The sequence below is a fragment of the Elephantulus edwardii genome, unplaced genomic scaffold (assembly GCF_000299155.1).
Source record: "Elephantulus edwardii isolate Elephantulus edwardi_28Jun2011 unplaced genomic scaffold, EleEdw1.0 scaffold00237, whole genome shotgun sequence".
Lineage (NCBI taxonomy): Eukaryota > Metazoa > Chordata > Mammalia > Macroscelidea > Macroscelididae > Elephantulus > Elephantulus edwardii.
Genome location: NW_006399987.1, coordinates 1,653,875 through 1,655,373, shown reverse-complemented (window position 1 = coordinate 1,655,373; position 1,499 = coordinate 1,653,875). Strand labels below are relative to the sequence as shown.

The 1,499-nt window shown below is 61.1% G+C and overlaps 1 protein-coding gene across 1 annotated transcript in view; it reads left to right on the top strand.

The window, feature by feature from the left end:
* The window catches only part of OLFM2 (olfactomedin 2), a 110,964-nt gene that overhangs the window by 37,708 nt on the left and 71,757 nt on the right, over positions 1-1,499 (top strand). The window contains exon 3 of the mRNA XM_006898832.1: positions 709-994. Coding sequence (XP_006898894.1) covers positions 709-994 — 286 coding nt within the window. The remainder of the gene's footprint in view (positions 1-708; positions 995-1,499) is intronic.

The window sequence follows — 1,499 nt, the reverse complement described above, 5'->3', positions numbered from 1 at the left end:
TCTATCCTGCGCCAACCGCACCGCCTCTGACACACCCATCCCGATTACCCCAGTCACCGAATCAATCCATCTCATAGAGGGTCTTTCCCTCCTGCGCTGTCCCTCCACCCTCCCAAGCATGATGTCCCTCTCCAAGGAGTAAATTAATAATTACAGCTACTATTTATAAAATGCTCAACATATTCTAGACACCCCCTAAAGTGCTTTACAAGTATTATCTCCTCCCCTTGACTCTCCTCCAACCACACTGGCCTCATCTCTCCTTCTTGATACCTGCCCCAGGGCCTTTGCACTTGCTGTTTCTCCATCCTGGAACTCATTCCCCAGACACTCGACTGGCTTCCTTCTTCACATCATTCTTGTTCGTCATCTTCCTCACCCACTCTGTTTAAGGTTAATTCTTCCCTTCTTCCTGACATTCTGTGCATTTTACTGATTTCCCCGTTACTTGTCTGTTTCGCCCAGGAGGGCGCTCCTTTCCAGAAGGGCGGGCATTTTTGTCTCGCGTTCAGAGTGCCAGGGAGATAGTAGATGCTCAAGAAATCTTTCATTTGACTCTCAGGACACCTGAGCCCTTTACAGTCTGAGTCTCACAGGTCCTCTCCAGACCATTTTGCAGATAAGGAAACTGAGGCAGAGAGGAGGCTAGCTTTGCTGGAGAGAGAGATCACACGGGGGCAGCACCTGTTGTCGCGCTCCGAAAAAAAGATGCTCACAGAAGCCCCCTGGCCGAGCCACTTCACCCGACGAGCCCTCAGCGGTGGCCGCCGCCGGGGAAAGCCCTGAGTCATCGCCGCCTCCAGACGGCGGCGGCCGCGGGCTGAGGGCGGCGGCGGTGGCGCGAGGTGATGCGGGGACGCCAGGAGAGGGCGTGAGAGCAGGGAAAACAGTGGAAATGGGCGCGCGCCCCGCGCCCCGCGCCCCGCTGCCGGCTGGCACCTGGAGTTGGCGACGCTGCGTCTCCTCCCCCGAAGGGGCGACGGGGTCCACGGGGGTGAGGCCAAGTGCGAGTTGCCCGCCCTTTACCCCAACCAAGCTCAAGTTGTGAGCGGAGACCCACCAGGACTTGGTGCACAGGCTGTCCGGGGTCTCTGCCGCCTGGGTACCTCGCGCTGCCCTGGTGGCATGGGGAAGCGAAGTCTCCGCACCGCGCCAGAGTGACCCCCCCATTGCCTGCCGGCACCCCACACCAGCGCCTGCTGGCTCCACACCACGACACGCTGGGCTCCTCGCATCCCCAGAGTCCCCAAGGGGGCCAGAGCGGCTCTGGCGCCGGGAAACCCCTGCTCCAAGGGTGGAGACCCCAGGTTGTTGGGTTCGTGGGCGCGCACGAGGCCAAGACCCAGTGTCTGTGCTGCTCCCACCCAAGAGAGCGCGGGGGTCGCTTCCCAAACATCAGGGACTGGGGGTGCTTGGGGGTCGGAGTGGGGCAGCTGCCCCTTTAAACGCGGGCCAAGCGGCGGGGTGCGGAGGGGCTGCGCGCCGGGGTGGCAGCGGGG